Source organism: Neltuma alba, unplaced genomic scaffold (genome assembly GCF_004799145.2).
Source record: "Neltuma alba isolate B1F8T4 unplaced genomic scaffold, ASM479914v2 tig00012124_pilon, whole genome shotgun sequence".
Lineage (NCBI taxonomy): Eukaryota > Viridiplantae > Streptophyta > Magnoliopsida > Fabales > Fabaceae > Neltuma > Neltuma alba.
Window position 1 is genome coordinate 991,941 of NW_021636676.1, and position 17,527 is coordinate 1,009,467.

At 35.1% G+C, this 17,527-nt stretch overlaps 3 protein-coding genes and 1 non-coding gene across 4 annotated transcripts; 3 read left to right on the forward strand and 1 right to left on the reverse strand.

Moving 5' to 3' along the window:
- The first annotated feature begins 4,355 nt into the window (after window positions 1-4,355).
- Window positions 4,356-9,170, forward strand: LOC114723147 (chaperone protein ClpC, chloroplastic-like). The gene is made up of 9 exons (XM_028909297.1): window positions 4,356-4,953; window positions 5,163-5,278; window positions 5,368-5,478; window positions 5,578-5,763; window positions 5,864-6,079; window positions 7,025-7,242; window positions 7,508-7,583; window positions 7,667-7,756; window positions 8,016-9,170. Exons 1-9 carry the CDS (start codon window positions 4,356-4,358, stop codon window positions 9,168-9,170), a joined length of 2,766 nt encoding a protein of 921 aa, XP_028765130.1.
- A 1,288-nt stretch (window positions 9,171-10,458) lies between these two features.
- TRNAR-UCG (transfer RNA arginine (anticodon UCG)) lies at window positions 10,459-10,532 on the forward strand. The gene has a single exon. It is a non-coding gene; the product is annotated as a tRNA-Arg (tRNA).
- A 1,268-nt stretch (window positions 10,533-11,800) lies between these two features.
- On the forward strand, window positions 11,801-13,206 carry LOC114723170 (mediator of RNA polymerase II transcription subunit 30-like). The gene is made up of 3 exons (XM_028909328.1): window positions 11,801-12,255; window positions 12,604-12,693; window positions 13,031-13,206. Exons 1-3 carry the CDS (start codon window positions 11,902-11,904, stop codon window positions 13,127-13,129), a joined length of 543 nt encoding a protein of 180 aa, XP_028765161.1. The 5' UTR covers window positions 11,801-11,901; the 3' UTR covers window positions 13,130-13,206.
- A 1,170-nt stretch (window positions 13,207-14,376) lies between these two features.
- On the reverse strand, window positions 14,377-17,457 carry LOC114723105 (non-specific phospholipase C6). Its single transcript, XM_028909257.1, has 3 exons — window positions 15,644-17,457; window positions 15,305-15,481; window positions 14,377-15,008 (listed from the first exon to the last, which is right to left on the reverse strand). The coding sequence occupies exons 1-3, from the start codon at window positions 16,746-16,748 to the stop codon at window positions 14,710-14,712; spliced, it is 1,581 nt and encodes a 526-aa protein (XP_028765090.1). The 5' UTR covers window positions 16,749-17,457; the 3' UTR covers window positions 14,377-14,709.
- Between the last annotated feature and the right edge of the window lie 70 nt (window positions 17,458-17,527).

Below are 17,527 nucleotides of genomic sequence, written 5' to 3' on the forward strand. Positions count from 1 at the left end.
GAAACCTACAATGTGTTTACTATTGTGACTGATCCTGCGCTGTTCTTTTCTTCCCCCAGAGACCTCTGCACTATTGATGTTCCAGGCTCTCACATAAAATATGCTTCTGCAATGAAATTCATGTTCTTACTATGACATCCACATTTTCACCAATGCAATTAATATTATTTAACCTGAAAAGTTTATGAGTAGATTATATTATACTCTCCGATTACTCTGGCCTCAGGAGACAAAGGAGCTCTCCTATACTGTACTGTCAGTAGGATCTCTCTCTTTGGCCAATTTCATGTTATCTACATACTGTAGTGGAATCATTTATGAGAAAGGAAAGGTGAGGTTTGCTTTCTGACTTGCCTCTCCAGAAAACTTTACCCATGGAGAAAATCTTAGAGATTTCTAAAACACAGGACTCGATGGGGTTCATGCATAAGCAATGAGACAACTTATCTTACCAAAAATTTAAAAATTTGAACTTCTCATACAATAAGGCTTAAACTCCCAAATCTCAACTACCTCAGGATAGTGAACAAGATTCAATACCTTCTTGATGAAACAAAATTGACAGGGTGTGAAGTACTGGCATTATCCCAAAAGTAAAGGAATTCCATCAACAGAATAATCATGCGTACCGCTAGCAGTGTGAATAGGTAGTTCAAGAACATCTAGAAGATCACAAAACCCTGACAAATTACTTGTATACATACAGCTTTTCTTACATAAAATGGTGTAAATTTTGATCTTACAACTTTACGCTTATGGATCAAATCTGGATTGCTCCATATGTGTGCACTTATATACCTCATACACAAGTATTTCTTCACAATTTCCCAGTGGGAAAGCACTCATAAAACTATTGTTATTATTAACACTGTCATAAAGCAAAGCTTGACATGCATTAGAAAGGTCAAAATGCCTTCTTCATTGACTCGAATTGTAGCCACTGTCGGCAATCTTCAATAGACAAATCTTCTGGTACACTGTGGACTGTGAGGAAGAAAAGAATATAAAGGCAAAAAACTCAAACTTGATCTTCACCAGGCTTGCTTGAAGATCACATCTTCTCTTCTACTATGTATTCCAGCCTGACTTTAACTCTTGTTGCGTCCTTTTTTATCTTCTGATGATAGAATAGAAGAGAGTCCATTTCAGCAGGCTTGTCATCTTCAACCTCACAGAGAATATACCTGCTTCTTGTCAACATGATGCAACTATATACAAAGCGTTTCAAATCAAGCAAATTTTTAAGGGTGTGTTTGTATCAATGTCTTGGACACCAAAATGCACGATCCAAATGGCAAACAGTGATTTTTTAAGGAAAAGTAGTGTTTGGTTTAACGTTTATACAATATGACTTTTGATCTCAATGAATTTATGGAAAAAGCAAATCAATCTTGCTTTTACCAGTGGGAAGTAACAGTGTGGTAAAAAGTAGTATTTTTCAATTTCTTCCTAATAATAAATTAATTCCTTTATTTTTAATGATTTTATTTTCAATATTTCTTTTACAATTGTCACATTAAATACATTGAATATAAAAGCTAGTTAATTAATTTGGAAAAATTAAGAAAGTTAAATTAGTTATTTATAATAAATAGCTGTTGTTTATATTTAGGATCAAATTTAATGGCAAATTAGCTTTTTATTATGGACTTGAGGTAGTATTACTTAACAATATTCAGATCTTTTTTAGTAATTTTATATATAAACTAACTTTTTTATTAATTATCCAAACAAGTTATAGTTTCTTAAACTGATTTTTTTACAAAAGTCAATCCAGACAAAGTCATATTATATTATTTGACTTTTTCCAGTTACTTCTCCCACTATAATCCAAACACACTCTAACTTGAAAAGTCCCATTAGGCAGCCAGCAGAACAAGACCAAAACAATAGGTAAAAGAGAAGCCAAAGCTTGCTGTATGATAACTCATGTAACATTAACGTCAGTATTCTATTTGGGAAAATCGACATCTTTAGTTGCATTAAGTAGCCAACCAAGTCATTTATTATCAACAAATTCCATAGTTAAAAGGGGGGAAAAATCTTCCTGGGCCTCCAGAAGATGACCATCATGAATCTTGGCATGTTGAAACACAATCTCTTCATAATTAGCAACGAGAAATAAAGCTATTGAGAAAAATGATATTTATGATCTTTGATGTTGAGAATCATAATTAACTTATATCTCTATTCAGAACCAGACCATACTAGTTAATACAGCAATGTCAATCTTTCAAAGAATGCGTATCGAAATTAAAAAGAAAACACACCAATCTTAGAGTACTTTTAAAAAAAATCATAAAAAAATTAAAAACTGTACCACTTTTTTTCATGATATATTAAAATGTCACTCATTTTATTTATAATCTAATAATAAAAAATAAGAAAAAAGGATTTGGGAAGTGAGAAAATTTTAAAGAGCAGTAGAGGGAATGGTAGACATCCCAAATCCAACATGACTAATAGTTTTCTCCAAATCTATCCAAATGCGAAGAGAAATTTAGAGAAACTCATTTTCTATCACACTTTTCTTTCCTCTCACTTTTCTTTTATAACGAGACAGTTAAAACATATTTCTCTGTAGTTTTCTTTTTCTTTCCTTCCTTATACAAAGAGGGGATTATGGGGTGAAGGAAAGGAAGGGATGAATAGTACTGTATGTCTGTATGGACGACTTGCCGCCCTTTTTCTCCCAATTTAATTTCTTATGTTGTCGGTTTTCCTCTGCTTTATATAGGCACTAGGTATTATTTGCTTTACCAATACAATTTTTTTAAAATTTTCGTTTATTTTATGTTTTTCATTTAATGACCAAGACAATTTTTCCAATCTGCAATCTAATCATCATCAATGAGAATTTTTTTTTTCCTGACCTAAAACCAAATATCATGCATTTTTTAATTTATTTTTTTGTTTTTTTTCTTACAGACTGAAAACAATATTTCCTTACTCGAAACCCAATCATCGTTAATAAGACTTTTTAAAATATTAAATTTTATTTTTAATTGTTATCTATTGCAAATAAGACTTTCACGGGGAAGAGTTTGGACCTTTTTTAATTTTATTTTTAATCATTTATTGCATCGGAGATTTTTTTTTGTCAAATTCAAATTGTAAGAAAGAATCAAAAAAAAAGTTTTAATATTTAATTGTTATTATTTATTTGTGGAGGCTTGGACAAATTAAAGTGTTAATAATGATTGATTGAAACAAGAATAGTTTTGTAATTGGAAACTATGATAAAACTGAAACGTCAAAATGGAAAGACTTGACGTCCAAACTTATTTCAAGACCTCAAGAACTTATTTCAAATGGCGGTATGATGCTTTAAAGTAATTTTTTAATTGCAATTTATAAAATATGAGATAAATATATTTAAAAAATTTTATTTTGAATTAGGTGAAAATGCAGTAATGAAAAGAAAGTCACATATATAGAGATGATGATGAACGATATATACAAATCTGATGACATTATATTAAGAATTGAACGACCCAATTGAAGATGATACTAAGCAATTGACATGCTTCTCCCAAAGGAACAAAGATAAAATATATGTTAGGCTTCTTTCAAAAAAAAAAAAAAAAGGCTTCCTTAGCTCGTCCTCTTTTTTATTAGGCATCACCTAAGGTTTTGTATTTCTTTTTTAAATTTTCGTTTTTGCATTTTCTCACAATAATAACTCAGCACCAAATCATCATCAATTTATAATTTTTAAAATTTTTCCACAATGAGAGCCAATCATAAAAAATGACAGATTTTTTTTAATTCTTGATTTTTCTTATTTACCTCCTCAATAATTCACATCACGTTTCTTAATTTAGAGATCAATTAGTATTTAATCTCATCTTTTCTTTTATTATCATTTATTTTAAAGAAGAGATTTTTATTCGATTTCTTTTATTTACCAAAAAATGAGACTTTTCAAACTTGACTTCCAAAAAAGAATCAAGAAATTTTTTTATTATTACTTTTTATTGTTTGATTTATTATTTATTAATGAGGTGAATAAAATAGGTGTTCACTAGTTACCACTACAAATCATGACTTAAATGAAATTTTTTTTTTAATTTTTGATTCCGCACCACGTTTCCTAATTGGAAGGTGAGTTATCATTATTTAATCTCATCTTTCCTTTCTTTTATTGTCATTTATTGCAAAGAGTATATTTTAATTGATTTTTTTTATTTAAAAGGAAACTTTTTAAACTTGACCTCTAAGAAAGAATTATTGGTTGTCCGATTAATCATTTATTAACGAGCAAGACAAAACAGTGTGCTTACACTTGAGAGTATTACTTGCTGGCTAACACATCCCATTAACAAATCATTGCAGCAGCCAGATACTGAGAAATCATGGCTACGCTTTATTTGGCTCAGTCAATTCACGTCCCTCGCTTAGAAGTGCCCTGGCAAAGGAATGGTCGCGAGCGAAAGGGACCAAGATCAGTTAAAATGATTTCCACTTCACGTTCATCATCTGGTTTGTTAAGAACGTCGGATTTCCCAGCACTCCGAGCTGTTACTCCTTTGGACATCACAAACACAATGCTGAGACCTGTAAAAGATTTTTATTCCGAGGTGTCGTCTTTTGCAGCTTCTTCTTCTACGCGAGAAAGAAGGGCCAACAGATTTGTACCAAAAGCCATGTTTACGAAGAAAGCAGTCAAAGCAATTGTGCTTTCACAGGAGGAAGCAAAACGTGTTGGTGACAATTTTATTGGAACGGAGATGATTCTATTGGGTCTCATTAGAGAAGGCACTGGGATTGCTGCTAAGGTTCTCAAGTCTATGGGGATCAAGCTTAAAGATGTACGTTTGGAGATTGAGAGGATAATCGGAAAGGGTTTTGGTAATTTTGGATTTCATGCTGCTGCTTCTGCTGATGAAATTCAATTTTCATCTCGAGCAAAGCATGTATTGGAACTCTCACATGAAGAAGCCCGCCAACTTGGTAGTTTTTGTTAAGACCTTCATCTGTTTTTTATGTGATCGATCAAATTACTTAATCTTTCCCAGTTTCTCCATCTTCTTCTTGTCTTCCTATGAGTATACTACCAAAATTTTAAGTGAACCATTTTGATGATGAAGATTCTATTCGGTGTTTTTATATTTTATCTTACCTTGCCGTAAAATTTAATCTTTACTTCATGAGAATTTCAGGACACGATTATATTGGATCTGAGCATTTGCTTTTGGGCCTCCTTCGTGAGGGCGGAGGTGTTGCTGCATGTGTTCTTAAAAACCTGGGTTTTGAGCCAACTAATATTCGCACACAGGCTAGTTTCCTTCCATCCTGTGTTTTGTTTTTTATCTGTTGATCTAATAAATCTTAGCTTAGTTATAAAATCTTAGTTTATGGGCACAGGTTATTCGCATGATTAGTGAAAATGTTGACAATGCCACTGCTAGTGATGAGGGCCCAGAAATGCCAACTTTGGGGGAATATGGTACCAATTTGACAAAGCTGGCTGAACAGGTAATTAAAAGTCTTTGTACTATTTATTGATGACTCGTGATATGATGTTTCAATGCGTAAATGCCTTATTATTTCAATTCTTCATTCCCTCCTTTGCAGGGAAAATTGGATCCTGTTGTTGGAAGGGAGCAACAAATTGAACGTGTCATTCAAATTTTAGTTCGTTTTAAAAAAAATAATGCTTGTTTAATTGGAGAACCTGGTGTTGGGAAGACAGCTATTGTCGAGGGTCTTGCTCAACGGATTGTAAATGGCGATGTACCTGAAATTCTACATGGGAAGAAGGTGATCTATTATGTCTAATTTTTTAGTAACTAGTTAGTCATATATTTGTGTCTTTCCCATTACTGTTTTCTAATAGATTACTCTCTTCTGAATAATTTAGGTTATAAGCCTTGACATGAGTCAACTTGTTGCTGGAGCTAAGTATCGTGGAGAGTTTGAGGAGAGATTAAAGAAACTAATGGAGGAAATCAAACAAAGTGATAAGATAATACTTTTCATTGATGAAATGCACACTCTAATTGGAGCTGGAGCAGCTGAAGGAGCAATTGATGCTGCAAATATATTAAAACCAGCTCTTGCAAGAGGTGAACTGCAGGTAATATATTAGCGCAAAATGGATTTAATGTTGAATGCATGGGAATGAATATATATATATATATATATATATATATTTGCTTTATTTTGGCTTTTGCTTTCCAAACTTGTCTAATTTGAAAATAATAAGTACTCCTCCTATCCTTGATATAAAACATAATTAACTACTTTGAGTATATCAAAAATATTAGTTATATTGGTTAATATAATATGTTTTTTTCTAAAATACCCTAAGCATCTCTCTTAATTCTTCCCCTTCCTCTTCTACTTGATTATTGTTAGAAAAATATCAATAAGATTAATTTGAAAAAAAATTGATAAACATGTTAAATAGGTATTATATATAAGATAAACATTAGCTCTCTAATTAGCTCCTATATTAAGGATCGAGGAGCAGTAACCAACATTGAGGTTGCAATATGAAATCCCATGGATAGTTACAATTATTGCTGGCATGTAATAAGAATTAATAAAATAATAAGTAGGGTTTGGAATATGAAATCCCAAAACAACTCTAATCTCAGAATGCCAGATGATCAAGTTAGACCAAATGCCGATGGAGTTCTTGGCAAGCCTTAATCCCTTACTAAATCGGCCATTAATAAGTAGTTAGATGTATCCATTGATTCTTATATTGAAATTATACTAAATGATTATACTCCTCCGGTTCTTAATATAGAACCCAATTGTTGAATGGGTTTTGATCCTAAATATAAGACTCATTTATCATATTTATCAATTTTCTCTAAATTACCCTTATGAACACTCCATTAACCATAATCAAGTAGAAAAGAAAGAGAGGGTATTAAGAAAGATGATTATGGTATTTTAAGAAAAACGTGTCATATTTTTTATAATTAACTAACATAAATTTTTTAATTTAATCAAATTAGTTAAATGGGTCTTATACTAAGGATCGGATGAGTATGTTTGATGATTTGTCCAGTGCATAGGAGCGACAACTTTAGATGAATACAGGGAACACATTGAACAAGATCCAGCATTGGAGAGGCGATTCCAGCCGGTTAAAGTACCAGAGCCTACGGTGGATGAGACAATACAAATTTTGGAAGGACTTAGAGAACGTTTTGAAATTCACCACAAAGTCCGATACACTGATGAAGCCCTTGTAGCTGCTGCTCAGTTGTCACACCAATATATCAGGTTTGTTGCAATTTATTTTCTCTCTCTCTTTTTTCTTTCTTTCCCCTTTTTTTTTAATTTTCGATGGAGGATACAAGGCTGCATATGTTAAAGCTGGAATGAAGTTGGCGGTACAATGTTAATAGTTCCCTTTCTCTTTTTAAATTTCATCTCCATAGTGTAACTGTGCAGTATCTTCAGCTTAATTAGATGCTCCTTGGAGCTCTCCTTCCAGTGTATCTTAAGCAAGTGATTCTTGGTTTCTAAATAATTGTGCCCCATGCAGTGATCGGTTTCTGCCAGACAAAGCTATAGATTTGGTTGATGAGGCTGGATCCCGAGTTCAACTTCGACCTGAACAGGTATCTTGTGTATTTTTACCTTTGCTAGCAGTTCTTCTATTGATTAGTTTTCTGTCACTTGAGATGGGTTTATGTTATTCTAGTTACCTGAAGAAGCTGGAGAGCTTGACAAGGAAGTCAAGCAGATTGTGAAGGAGAAAGAAGAAGCTGTCCGCAACCAAGACTTTGAAAAGGTAATCTTTTATTTTAAGACTACTTGTATTATTTTGGTGAAACCGATGTTCTGAGGGAGACTCTCTGGCTTCATTACAGAATAGAATAGTGATTTTCTTTAAAATTTTGAAGAACAGCCCAACTAGTTTCGCGATAACTTAGAGTACAGTATCAACATTTTCCTTGTTTTAATCAAGTGATGATTTTATATCTCCTAATAATTTGGATTCTTGTTTAGTCAATGATCATTGGATTGATGGCATATGAATTTCTGAGCAGGCGGGAGAGCTACGAGATAGAGAAATGGATCTCAAAGCACAGATCTCAGCACTTGGAGAGAAAGGCAAGGAGATGAACGAGGCTGAGAATGAGTTAGGAGTTGGAGGTCGAGTTGTCACTAAAGCTGACATCCAACACATCGTCTCTACCTGGACTGGTATTCCTGTTGAGGAAGCCTCAACGGATGAATCTGACAAACTCCTCAAGATGGAAGAAAACCTACAAAAGAGGGTCATTGGTCAGGATGAAGCAGTGAAAGCCATTAGTCGGGCCATCCGCCGAGCCCGGGTGGGGTTGAAGGACCCGACCCGTCCAATTGGCAGCTTCATATTTTCTGGTCCAACTGGTGTAGGCAAGTCTGAGTTGGCAAAAGCATTGGCTGCATACTACTTTGGCTCTGAGGAAGCCATGGTTCGGCTTGACATGAGTGAATTTATGGAAAAGCACACTATTGCCAAGCTCATTGGTTCCCCTCCTGGATATGTCGGTTACACTGAAGGTGGTCAACTAACTGAGGCAGTTAGGCGTCGGCCCTATACTATTATCCTCTTTGATGAAATTGAGAAAGCTCATCCTGATATATTCAACATGATGCTTCAAATTCTTGAAGACGGAAGGCTAACAGACAGTAAGGGCAGAACTGTGGACTTCAAGAACACGCTTCTTATAATGACTTCAAACATAGGAAGTACTGTAATTGAGAAAGGTCACTATGATGAGAAGGACAATAGTTATAATGGTGTAAAGAGTTTGGTGACTGAGGAATTGAAACAACACTTTAGGCCAGAGTTTTTGAACAGGTTAGATGAAATAATTGTGTTCAAGCAACTTACAAAGCTGGAGGTGAAGGAGATTGCTGATATAATGCTGAAGGAAGTGTTTGACAGGTTAAAAGGCAAAGATATTGAAGTTCAAGTCACAGAAAGATTTAAGGACAGAGTGGTTGAGGAAGGTTATGATCCTAGTTATGGAGCCAGGCCTCTAAGAAGAGCCGTAATGCGACTTTTGGAGGACAGCATGGCGGAGAAGATGCTTGCTAGAAAGATCAAAGAGGGTGATTCTGTTATAGTGGATGTCGATTCTGATGGGAATGTGATCATACTAAACGGAAGCAATGGTGCTCCAGAGACCTTGGTAGAGCCCGTAGCTATATAAAATGGGGATCTTAAACCTTAGTTATGGTTTTTTTTTTAAAGTAAATATTACACATGGTCGGTTTGTTTTACTCTTAGATGGACCACTGCCACTGGCTGTCATGTGTTGGGATTTTGCGGTGAGAGAATGGATTTTTGTAAAAAATTATTAAAAATCATGATTTTAAGAAGAATAGATTTTTTTAATAAAATTAATAATATTTGGATGGTGTTTTCTAAAAGGTGACATTGATAAAAGTGAAAATTTCTGTATGATTGTAATCAAAATCACTTTTTTTTTTCATATATAAATACTAATAAGAATATAAGCTAACGTGATATTTATATAAATTACAAACAGAAGGAAGTATTTTCATACTTCATGTATTTCCGACAGCATATTATTATTCCCACAGTCAGAATTGATGATCCATAATGTGATCTTAATAACTTGACTATAAATTATACCATAGTTTCAGCTGAATAATTGATTTTACGATGAGGGGGATGTTTGTATGATTTTTGCCAAAATAAAGTTTTACCATATAGAATTTATGATCCACTTGCTTCTGACAAGTGAACTTGCAGCAGATATACATTATCGGTGATGTGATATGATCCCAGTTTTGAAGTATGGATGTGGGGTAATCTTATTCAAACTAAGTGAAAAAAAAAATTACATTTATAATTATCTTTTATTGATAAAAAAAAAAAAGGATTGGGAGGGGGGTAGCCTCATCATCTCATGAGTTGAGATGGCACGCCCAAACTTATATGAAATTTGAGATGAACGCGTGCGTGGCTGACATGTAAGTGATAATTTTACAAATAATGACGCTTTTTGGTTGAATTAATTATCCAAGTTAATACAAATCAGGATGCATTACTTACAACTTTACAAGACCTACCAGTAAGACGCAAACCCGTGGTTTTTTTTACCCTCATGAATTTAATTTTTATTTATAGTTTTGGTGTTATTTAGAAGGATTAATATAATTTTTGTCCCATCAAGTTTTAAACTACAACATTTAGACCCTAGTAGAGAGGTAAAATGGTTTAGATTTCTATTAAACTAAAAATTATACACTTTCAGTTCTAAATATAAAACTCGTACACTACAAAAAAGAGATCTTATATTTAAAGTAGGAGAAGTATAATTTTTAGCTTCAAGTTTTTATTTACACTATAAAATAAATGTTATATTTAAGATTCGAAGAAGTATTAATAAATAAAGTCAGTCATTTCTCCAGGAAAAGAAAGGGAAGAACCTCATTTGGTTGGGTATCATTTTGAATGAGAACATCACTCGGGACCGCATAGCGCAGTGGATTAGCGCGTCTGACTTCGGATCAGAAGGTCGTGGGTTCGACTCCCACTGTGGTCGGTCGGTTTTTTGCAATTATTATTGAATCAGTGAATCTTAGGGTGTGTTTGGATGAAACCAAACTATAGTTTGAAGAATAGATTTTGTGAAAAAGTGATTTTGAGAAGTGTAAGTATTTGGATAATTGTTATTAGAAGTACTTTTTATATATACAAATTGGCATAAATTAATATGATAATTATAGAAAAATATATTTTATGATATATTTTAATTTAAAGGAATAAAATTGTTAATAATATATTTTTTATTAACATATATTAATAATATATAAGATAATATAATTAATAAATAATTAATATGTATATATATTTATAAGATATAAGATTAAATATATTTATAAAAAATATGTTTATAAAAAAAACAACAAGATACATATCCTATAGGCTCTCACACTCTCCCATTTTTCCTCCAAAAGTAAAAAATTTCTGTTTTTCTCAAAACCATGATTTTGAACCCAAACCATGGTTTTAATTTTTTTAAGAATGTTTCGCTAACATTTTTTCCAAACCATGGTTTGGGTCCCAAAACCATGATGTCAAACACACCCTTAGGGTTGTTTGGATGAAACCAAACCGTGGTTTGAAAAAGTGATTCTGGAGAATAGATTCTGGAGAAAATAGATTCTGTGAAGAATAGATTTTGTAAAAAAGTGATTCTGAGAAGTGAGAGTGTTTGGATAGTTGTTATCAAAAGCACTTTTTATATATACAAATTACTAAAAAAAAGACATGAGTTAATATGATAATTACAGAAAAAATAGATTTTATGATATATTTTAATTTGAAGGAATAAAATTGTTAATAATATGTTTTTTACCAACATAATTAATAATACATAAGATAATATAATTAATAAATAATTAATGTGTATATATATTTATAAAATATAAGATTAAATATATTTATAAAAAATATGTTTATAAAAAAAATAACAAGATACATATCATATAGGCCCTCACACTCTCCCTTTTTTCTCCAAAAGCAAAAAAATTTTGCTTTTTCCAAAACCATGGTTTTGGAGTCAAAACCATGGTTTTGACCCAAAACCATGGTTTTGGTTTTTGGAGGGGGTGTTTGGGTGACTAAATCCCCAAACCATGGTTTGGGGTCACCCAAACATACCCTAATCAATTTTGGATTTTTGGCCACCTCAGCCCGCAAAATCTTTCACCAAATCTTCGAATATTCTTGCTTCCCAAATCTGTGACCAAATGCTTTGAAAAACAAATAAGATTTTGGTTGCAAGAAGTTATAAGGAAAATCATTTTGGTTTTGACTACTCAATGGAAGGTCATATATTTACTTTATAATTTATTCAAGAGGCACCCCCAATCTTCAGATTTGTGTTGCGTAACTTCGTTCCAGTGAGGATGGAGATGGGAGAAGACGAGTCAGTAAGCAGCATTAGGTCAAGCTCCAAAACTACGCGGGAGCTGGCATTGGAGGGCCAGAAGCATCTTGAAGACACTATCGATCACGCTTTCCAGATCCTTTCTTCCATCAACCACGAGCTTTGTAATGCCACCTCGTGGTCCAATCCCTCTCCCATTTCTCCCTCTTCTGTCTCTAATGGCGTCGCGACGGCGGATTCACCTTCTGATAATACCGAGAATGCCGTCGGAGGTGGCGCTACTGGTGGAACCCTGGAAGATGCTCGCTTTCGGTATAAGAATTCTGTTAATGCACTCCGGGCCATTCTCGCTGCTATTCCCAACGCTCAGAAGGTACCATTACGAACCCTACTGTGCCTTTAAATTAATAATCTGCTGTCGCTGTTCTAGAAGGTTGGTGTTTCGTTGGATCAAGTTTTTCTTTTAATCAACTGCATGAATCTGAAGTCGTTGTGGGCAGGAGAGACTGCAATATCATTCAGTGAACACACTACAAATGACACTAACTCCATAACAATGTTAGTGGTCAAAGATATGACATTAGTAAAAACGTCTGATCTTCTTGAAATTTAGAAACTATTTTGATTGTGGTTCATGACACTAAAGAATATTATTACACAATAGAGTATGTAGCGAATGTTTTGTTTTCCCGGTTAAACTAACTCTTTTGGCATATAATAGGCGAAAGCATTTGACGCTGGCTCAGCTGCTAGCCCTTCGGAACAAGCTGAAATTGAGAATTTGGAAGAGCGAGCCTCTTGTCTAAGGAAGGTTAGTTGGAAATAACTGTATAAATTTCAAATTCTACACGCTGTCATGTTCTTTTTATTGTATGAACATTGGAATCGTCACTTTGGTCATAGGTTTTAGTTGATGGTTTCAAGATTTATTGATTAAAGTGCATGTAAAAGTCATCTAGTCTCAAGTGAATCTAACAATCTGCTTTCAAAAACGGTTTAAAAGCTAATGCTAGAATCGTTTAGCTTTGACGGTTACTGTTATTGACTTTCAATTTCAGACTCAATATGTTGACAATCTCATTGTTTGGGTTTTAGAGAGAAAAAAAAACTATACCACCATGTTAAACTATTTCTGTTTATAAATATAGGAGCTTGCCAACAAGAATATGCACCTGAAGATTCTCATGGATCAATTGCGGGATCTTATCACTGATATCTCCACTTGGCAGAGTCCTTGTTCAGTCTGAAGTTTGCGGCTTTGGGCAATAATACACATTCATTTTGAAGGTGGTGCGTTGCAATGGAAAAGTTAGGTCGAGGGACCAGCAAGTGCTAATAACGATTCTTGATATTTTAACTCTTGACGTCGCATTAATTGATCAAAGTTATGTTCTTAACCTTCTCCCTGTGCTTTTTCCCCCTCTTGGGATCAAATGTTTGAGCATTGGATGATGAGTTCTGCATCTGGATATCATGTTACCTAATATCGTATATGTTCATTCTGTGGATAAGGAATACTCTTAATATGCTTTCCTGAGTTCCTATTTCCAATCATGGTCTGACAATGCGCTTTCGTTGCAGGGACATGCCTTTTTTTTTTTTTTTTCCCAGTGGAATTCTGCGTGTTGTCTGCAGGCTGTATTCTGTTCTGTGACCCGATAGCACATGCTCACAAATACAGATCGCAATTTTGGAGGCGTAATTCTTGTTTTGGCTTAAGCCACGTTTGTTTAACAAACCCCCTTCACCAAAGAAAAAAAATACTCGGTAAAGCATTGCCTTCTGCTGAACTTGTTTTTGAGCAAAGATTGGTAACAATATTTCTCGCATGTTGAATATTGAATGCTGCATTTTTGCTTTGAGTACAAATGACTATGAAAATAAGAGTCAGTTTAGTTATCCAGAGCATGTTGCCTGTGGTGGCGCAGTTCGCAGCTTCAATACGTCCCGATTCAAAAAAAAAAAAAAAAAAAGCAGCGGTTAAGAACAGAGAAGCTCTTTAAAGTTGAGGAGGTTCATAAATGACAACAAAATCGCTCCCGATCGAATTAGTGAATGCTGCATATCTAACAGAACAAAGCAAATCTGCAGGTTGTTGACCCCCAAAAACAAAGCACTACACGATGGGTTGCGTCTCCAATTTTTGCTGATCATTTCCGTTTTAATTTTGCTCAAATACAAACCGAACTCCCTGAATATGGATCAAGCATCGTTGACTCTGATGAGTATTACAGTTGAGTTCTCTTGGGGCGTTTGGTATAAGGGGAGGGGGGGAGTAAGAAAGTTTCAGTGAGCTCCATTTAAAAAAATTAAAAAAGTAGAATTAAAAGCTTTTAACTTATGTTGCTTACTGTTTTATCTTGCATATTCTTTTTATCAAACTTTTATTAATTTACTTCTCCAATTTTTTAAATTCTAATTTTTTTAAAGTGAGTTCATAAAATTTTTCTGTTCTCTGCATTCATTTCCAACTCTCTCATACCAAACATAGGAATAATGCAAATGATAGTCAAAGATAGATGACAAACTCTCCTTGCGAATTTCTTGGGGCCACACAAGACTATAAAGTACTCTTAACAAACAAGGGGAAAATGATAACTAGAAAAAGAGAAAGCGAAAAAGTGATTGCTAATTTGCGACAATCACTTGATTTAATATTTTCCTTTTCCTCTTCCAATTGCAAAGAGCAGGATTTCAGCATCTCACACTTTCTTTCTATAGCTTTCAAGTATACCCTAAAATGATTACTTAGTTACATGACCCATCCTTAACTAGGTACAAACTTAGGCACAAACCATACCGGGATAATCTATTTTTCTTTTTCCTTTTAATTATGGGGTGAAGACCTGGTAGTGAGGGATGATCTCATACCTACAATGGCAGATTCATCCGCCCCTAGCTTGATGGCCTCTTTACTGGCTCTTATGAATCTTGAAACGGCTCCCTTCACATATCCATGAGCTTCCTTTACACTCATCTTCTTGCTCATTTCATCTGGGAAACTGCTCAAGAAGTGGTCCCCATTTAGAACAGCAGCCAGTTGGACTAACTCACTCTGAAACTCCGATAACCCACCATTTTCTTTTGCTTCACTGCTCCTCAGAGGAGTAACTTCTGGCAAAGTTTCTGCAACACAAAATTTCATGCTTTCTTTATCAGTTTATTCACCTCTAGCAATGGGAGATATGCTCTTAATGGTGACTGTCTAACTGATAATTCGCCTCCCACATCATTCAGTCAAAAATGATGTGTCTTTTTTTTCCCACTTGTTGCTTGCTATTTCTCCTCATAAATATACGAAAAAAGGAAATTTACCATATATTTATTAAACATCTTGATACAAAAAAACCATTTAAGTAAAAATCTACCCAAACGAGAATGTTTTTAACACAATTGACATAATTAGGTCAGGAAACGATTACCTGGGCAATCCGTTCTGGGTGAGGTTAACTCTGAAACAATACTCTCGAATGTGCCAGCCCATGCATCTCTGTGGGTTAAGAAATTAGAGGAAAGGTTGAACATCTTCTTAATGGTGGCAGGTATAGAAGAGTGCTCAAACTCTGAGTTTTGAGCTGGTCCTTTGGGACCACTTACAACTGCAACATTAGATAATGCACGATTAGATAATGCGCCGCTTAATTGAAGCTAAACAAGCAAACACATCATCCCCTTGATTAGATAATGCATGTTTGTTATGATTTGTTTATGTTTATAGCATCCTCAATCCCATTAAGCTGCAAAGCATTGTTTGCGCTTACCAGTTCCTTTCTTAATCCAAGGTGAGACCATAATTGTGGGCACGCGAACACCTAACCGATCAAACTTGAAGAAATATGGAGCTGGTCCTGTGTTCCCATCTGGACTAGGAACATTGACAAAAGGAGTCTCTACATGATCATAAAACCCACCATGTTCATCATATGTAATCACCAGAAGAGTCCCATTCCATTGAGGGCTTGCTCTCAGAGTCTCATACACCTCTTTCACGAGCTTCTGTCCATTTGCTACATCATGAGATGGGTGATCATCATTCGCAGGGAAGCCTATCAGGTCAAAATACCTGGGCTCAATCACTGTCAAGGGAGGAAGCTTCCCATTTCTAGCATCATTCTTGAACTTCAGATCATACTGATGGAACTTGAATATGTATTTCAATCTCCTTAGATTTCTATAGAACAGGGTTGTGGGAATATTCTGGAAATATATCCCAAAGTCTATGTCATTCTCATGGAGAGAGTCAAATATGGTTTTCTGCGGATACCCTTTAGCTAACTGCTTAGCGATATGGCTTACTGAACCATGAGAAGTAGCAGAGTACCCAAAAAGCCTATTTGGCTGAGTAGGGCCCGGAATTGAAGAAAACCACCTATCGAATACAGCAAATTCTCGAACTAAAGCAGCATAAACAGGCAGAGATTCAGGTCTAAAGCCTTTCATGACAGTCTCAGAGAGGTTTTGAGACACTGATAATGCTTGTTCGACAAATCCATTCATGGAAGGAAAGGAAGCAGAGCCGAATACCTGTTGTTCCACTGCTTCAAACGAATGCGCCGGATCCGGATCCACGAACTGCGCATCATCCGTGAAGCAAATTGCTTTCGGTTTCGGACTTTTTGTGGAAACCGGGTTGCATTCTTCGCCCGTAACCCCATTGATCAATGAATTGATGGCTTTCTTCATCCATCCCAGCATGTGATCGAACGAGCGGTTCTCCATAACCAAAACTACAATAGTTTTGATGGGTTGTTGCTTCTGTGAGGTAGCGAGCACATTGGGAGACGACAGAAGCAGACATAGCAGAGTGAGATGGAGAAAGAAAATGGAACAAAATGGGTGAAGTAATCTGGGTTTGGTACCTCCCATTGTCCCTCGAAAAGATGGATTTTGAGAACTGGGTTTTTCTGGGTCGTGGTTTCAGTTAACGCCGGTGAGGGAGGAAGAAATGGAATGCGAGGTGAATTCAGATGCAGAGCAAAGTTTGATCGCTCGTGCAAGATCTGTGCTTAGTGGGTGTGATATGGAGAATAGAAAGCAGAGAAACGGAGAGAAGCTTCTGGTTTCGTGGGTTACTGCGTGTATGGTGGTACTACCTTCAATGGTGGCTGCAGATAAGGAGAAGCAGTTAATGAAATGAGAACGGAAAGTAACTTTTAGTGGGTATTTTGCGTTTATAGCTCACGACGTACTCCATTGTCGAGCATCTTGTTTTGGGTTCGGGGTTTTATAGTTACTGTTTCTTGGAATACTTACCGTCAGACGGTGAAACAATTGAACTCTTTTTTGACTCTACGCGTTTGTATGTATTGCAATCATTAAAAGCTTGAGGAGGGATATGGAAGAAAGATGCTAAGAAACTGCCATTAGGGACGACTCTTGTGGGCCCAGCGAATGACCACAACGGCATGCATGTGAAGCTTGGAATTATTTTATTTTTCACGTGAACTTTTTGGGCATTATTTGGATGGATTTGCTAATCAGGGGTTTCATGCATTCCTATGGGTTTGATTAACGTGGATTTAGAGGACTTCTGTAATCTGTATCTTTAGGAACCTGGTCTTGAATAGATATTCTTAAATGATCATTATAATTACTTTCAAAGCCAAATATATGGCTTATCTATCTATTTAAGAGACCTACCTGAT

What these genes read in the sequence shown, in the direction of transcription:
- LOC114723105 (XM_028909257.1), bottom strand. Translation starts at nt 16,748, where the DNA reads ATGGGAGGTACCAAACCCAGATTACTTCACCCATTTTGTTCCATTTTC. An exon ending in TTGGATTAAGAAAGGAACTG is followed by an intron (nt 15,482 to 15,643) that starts GTAAGCGCAAAC and finishes CTAATGTTGCAG; the next exon opens with TTGTAAGTGGTCCCAAAGGA. An exon ending in ACCCAGAACGGATTGCCCAG is followed by an intron (nt 15,009 to 15,304) that starts GTAATCGTTTCC and finishes TTTGTGTTGCAG; the next exon opens with AAACTTTGCCAGAAGTTACT.
- LOC114723170 (XM_028909328.1), top strand. Translation starts at nt 11,902, where the DNA reads ATGGAGATGGGAGAAGACGAGTCAGTAAGCAGCATTAGGTCAAGCTCC. An exon ending in CTATTCCCAACGCTCAGAAG is followed by an intron (nt 12,256 to 12,603) that starts GTACCATTACGA and finishes GGCATATAATAG; the next exon opens with GCGAAAGCATTTGACGCTGG. An exon ending in GAGCCTCTTGTCTAAGGAAG is followed by an intron (nt 12,694 to 13,030) that starts GTTAGTTGGAAA and finishes TTATAAATATAG; the next exon opens with GAGCTTGCCAACAAGAATAT.
- LOC114723147 (XM_028909297.1), top strand. Translation starts at nt 4,356, where the DNA reads ATGGCTACGCTTTATTTGGCTCAGTCAATTCACGTCCCTCGCTTAGAA. An exon ending in AAATTCTACATGGGAAGAAG is followed by an intron (nt 5,764 to 5,863) that starts GTGATCTATTAT and finishes TGAATAATTTAG; the next exon opens with GTTATAAGCCTTGACATGAG. An exon ending in TTCAACTTCGACCTGAACAG is followed by an intron (nt 7,584 to 7,666) that starts GTATCTTGTGTA and finishes ATGTTATTCTAG; the next exon opens with TTACCTGAAGAAGCTGGAGA.